The sequence below is a fragment of the Pyxicephalus adspersus genome, unplaced genomic scaffold (assembly GCF_032062135.1).
Source record: "Pyxicephalus adspersus unplaced genomic scaffold, UCB_Pads_2.0 Sca2128, whole genome shotgun sequence".
NCBI classification, from domain to species: domain Eukaryota; kingdom Metazoa; phylum Chordata; class Amphibia; order Anura; family Pyxicephalidae; genus Pyxicephalus; species Pyxicephalus adspersus.
The window spans coordinates 1-4,532 of NW_027319135.1; the positions used below are offsets into that span (position 1 = coordinate 1).

At 46.9% G+C, this 4,532-nt stretch overlaps 1 protein-coding gene across 1 annotated transcript; it reads right to left on the reverse strand.

Annotated features, from left to right (window-relative positions):
- Positions 1 to 6: 6 nt before the first annotated feature.
- Positions 7 to 1,057, reverse strand: LOC140321300 (pleckstrin homology domain-containing family A member 6-like; the record flags this gene model as incomplete). The annotated part of the gene is given in 2 exon segments (XM_072398110.1): positions 7 to 525; positions 924 to 1,057. Coding segments are annotated over 2 exon segments (363 nt in total), but the record flags the coding sequence as incomplete, so codon positions are not given.
- Between the last annotated feature and the right edge of the window lie 3,475 nt (positions 1,058 to 4,532).

The window sequence follows — 4,532 nt, forward strand, 5'->3', positions numbered from 1 at the left end:
TAATCTGGAAGATTTACAAGTGACAGCCAATCACAGCCTGGGTGGAAGCGATTTTATGCCAGGCAATGATTGGACTGTCTGGTGGCTTTGCACTACCAGTGACCAATGGCTGTAATTTTTGTAACGTTAAATAGGTTTAACGCTATGAACAGCGCCATCAAGTGGGCAGCTTGGGAAATGGTAAAACCGACCATCATATTTTTGGCTGATGTAAGCTGAAGTGCAGCAACAGAGCCGTGAGGATTCCTCTCTGTTCTGATTTTATACTCCATCAGAGGATCAGGTGCTCCAACTCCTCAAATATTATTTCCCGAATATTCACAGATAGACAATGCGGTACAACGTCTGGCCAACCAATGACAAGGCCCCTCCCACTTCTCACCTGCTACCTGCTTGCTGCGCTGAGAAGCCTCCGAGGCCAAAGCATAGGATATGGTGATCATCCTCTCCTGTTCCTGCATCTGATTGTCCAGGTCTGAGGGGTCCATTTCATCGGGGTGCGACATTGGCTGAAGATTGTGAACGCTGCAAAAGAGAAAGACCAATCAGAACACAGACAGGAGACAGAAAGTCACCAATCAAAGCCCAGGCAGGAAGGAACCGCCGACCACATACTGAGCAGGAGGAGAAAGGGACCAATTTTATAGATCAAAGGAGAATAAATAGGAGATCACAGGTGGGGTTTACATAACCTTAGACATGATTGATTGGACCTTTGTGTCATGTGACCTATGGGTTCATGTAAGGTATGACTTCTAGTGACAGGTCCACTTTACCATTCAGCTGCCCCTCCCAAAGAAGCTGAAACCACGACCCCATTTATCCCCATCCACACCTCACCCTGGACACAAGGCCAATCGTATGAGTCCAGTGAGACCGAGGGAGAATCTCCAGGCTGATGGGTGAAGGGAATGATAGCTCACCTGGATCGGGCCAGAATGTTCTTGATCCTTTGAACTTTCCGCCGTCGCGCCTCCAGCTCCTCATGGCTAAGCGGTTCCTCCGGTTCCAGCTCGATGTATCGCTCCGGAATTTCCACCTTGTCCGGAGTCGCCAACTGCCGGGGACAGAAAATACACCAATAATGATTTGTGTGAAAAGATGACAAGGCAGCTACCCCCTGACGATGCAACTACCCCTGACAACGCAGCTACCCCCTGACGATGCAACTACCCCTGACAACGCAGCTACCCCTGACGATGCAACTACCCCTGACGTCAGCTCCTGGACATCCAACATTGTACACAGATTTGTCAGTGCCCTGTGACAGATGTCTGTCCTCCATGGGGGAGATTTTCCTTTGTCGTCTGTCCCAGCGAGGAGATAAAACTGGGAGGAAATCTCCCCTTAGACATTTCTCACCAGAACAGACCTCCCCATTGCAGGAATTTTGTAACATTTTGTTTTTCCCATCACTTTTTATCCCTGCGAGAGGACAAATAGAAAATAAATAATTTTTTCAAGGTAGATAGAAATAAAAACCTGACCAGAGTTGTCACCCTTCCCTACTCAAGCGCTGAGCCCTGACATGTTATAATGTAAACTGACCACCAGATGGCAGTATTGTCTCACTGGAATCCTCAGCTAATTACATCATACCTGGAAACCCCCCAAATATCTGTACAGGGTCACCCCATAATCTCTGCACAGCAACCCAAGAAGAGCGGGGCCCCTGCGTAACACCTGAGGGCCCCTGCATAACACCTAAGATCTGCACAGCTTCCTTCTCAATATGCCGCACATAACAGATCATAAATTGGTTATCATTCTCCATTCTGACGACTTTCTGACAATCACACAAAGGCAGGGAAGCCAATTCAAAGCCATATCCATAAATAATCATTTCTGATTGGTTGCCAGAAGTTATTCTCTATGGTTGGGGATACTTTTTATTAAAGTGAACCTGTCATTGCATTTATTTTTTCTGATTTAGATTTTTAGTAAGCAATATTTTTGGTTTAACTCTTACAATAATGTATTAGTTTTCCTCAGAACATAGATCCCTGATAATACTTTCCACTACTGGTCATATTAAAGAGACCCTGTCACCAGAATATTAATGTTCCCCTGAGAATAATTATATTTTAAGGCGTAAACTGTAAAATCTTTCTTTGTGTGGACTTCTAAAATACCCGAAACTTCCGCTGGGAGTCGCCATCTTGCTTGTGATGTCCGCAGCCTCAGCAAACCCTGCGTTATCACTAAATTGATAGTCTGTAGTATTCTCCTTTGCTCCGCCCCTGAGGGGTGAAGGAGCTGGGCCAGGACAGACAGTAATTTAAGAGGAAACGATTACAACAACCAAAGAAGGACTAACTGGCTCTTCCTGGCATGGTCACACTTTTATCTAGTTCAGAGACGCATTGTAAGGTGAACAATATTATTTATGGAATGAAAAATGCTGCAATGACCCATTTATAATACCTGGCTTCCCTTTGCTTTAGTAATGTAATTTCTATAATACCCGTGACGGGATGAGCTGGCAGATCTGTTAAGATGAATGGTAAAAGAAATAACAGAAAGTTTATTTTATATCGTATCCCCTCCCCCTGTAGGAGCAGATTAGTAAATCCAGTTCCCCGGTACGTAATATTTCGCCTGTTTCCCTTTAAGCCTGGCTGTTTGTGATTGGTAAAATATGTGTTAGAGCGCAGGTTGGGCGGCTGCCTGGAACAGGTTGTAATATAATCAGTGCTATTATCTGAAGGTATCCTTACAAAAACACTCATCACAATTATGATCAGCCAAGCAAAGTAGGAATTACAATCCCTTCGCAGATGTGAAATTGTCAACCTTTTAAAAAGCGAAAAACTCTGCGACAGTTTCCCCGCTTCGTTGTCTTTCATGTGTGAATGGACACTTGTGCTAATGCACCCGAGGTGTGAATGCAAACAGCGTCTCGCCATTGTTCCGCTTCCCCCGGATTCGTGACGCACTGCACAAAATCCACCTCGAATTAACGGCTGCGAAGCTCCAGCTGCCCCCATTATTATTTAATATGTCATTACTGCTTTGTTTTTGGTTCTGCATCATTAACGAGTCTATGTGAAGGACATCAAAGAAAAATCTGTACTCCCAAAACATATAGCATCCTTCATAAATGGCAAATAATTGGAATATGTTTAATCTGGAAACCCTTTTATTTTCCTGCCACATAATAAATGCAAACGCGACGCCTTGGAAGGAAAAAAAAAAACCCCAAACAGCACCTTCAGCTTTTCCCTCACATCCATCATTCCACCCCTCTTTCCTCATCATTGCTTGCTCACATGCATCATCACACCCATCATTGCATCCCCAGCCCAGGATTTGGAGTGTCACATGATCCCCAAATATTCTCCACCTTGCATACATACTGTACCCATCATGAGGGGCTCCCACCATCCCTGCAGTGGGTTCCTTGTTCTGTATACCTGATGTGCCCAATATGGGGGTCTCCCACCATCCCTGCACTGGGTTCTTGGTTCTGTACACCTGCTGTACCCATCATGAGGAGTTCCCACCATCCCTGCAGTGGGTTCCTTGTTCTGTACACCTGATGTGCCCAATATGGGGGTCTCCCACCATCCCTGCACTGGATTCCTGGTTCTGTACACCTGGTGTACCCACCATGAAGGTCCCTCACCATCCCTGCAGTGGGTTCTTGGTTCTGTACACCTGCTGTGCCCACCATGAGGGGCTCCCATCATCCCTGCAGTGGGTTCTTGGTTCTCTACACCTGCTGTGCCCATCATTAGGGGGCTCCCATCATCCCTGCACTGGGTTCCTGGTTCTCTACACCTGCTGTGCCCATCATTAGGGGGCTCCCATCATCCCTGCACTGGGTTCCTGGTTCTCTACACCTGCTGTGCCCATCATTAAGGGGCTCCCACCATCCGTACACTAGGTTCCTGGTTCTGTACACCTGTTGTACCCATTATGAGGGGTCCCCACCATCCTCATGATAAATGATTGGCACCGCACATTCATCCTCTTCTTTATGCAGTGCACAGCCTCTTTCTTCACCATTTCCTTGCTCCCCAAACAGCACCTTCAGCTTTTCCCTCACATCCATCATTCCACCCCTCTTTCCTCATCATTGCTTGCTCACATGCATCATCACACCCATCATTTCATCCCCAGCCCAGGATTTGGAGTGTCACATGATCCCCAAATATTCTCCACCTTGCATACATACTGTGCCCATCATGAGGGGCTCCCCACCATCCCTGCACTGGGTTCTTGGTTCTGTAAACCTGCTGTGCCCATTATGGGGGTCTCCCACCATCCCTGCACTGGATTCCTGGTTCTGTACACCTGCTGTACCCACCATGAAGGTCCCTCACCATCCCTGCAGTGGGTTCTTGGTTCTCTACACCTGCTGTGCCCATCATTAAGGGGCTCCCACCATCCGTACCCTAGGTTCCTGGTTCTGTACACCTGTTGTACCCATTATGGGGGGTCCCCACCATCCTCATGATAAATGATTGGCACCGCACATTCATCCTCTTCTTTATGCAGTGCACAGCCTCTTTCTTCACCATTTCCTTGCT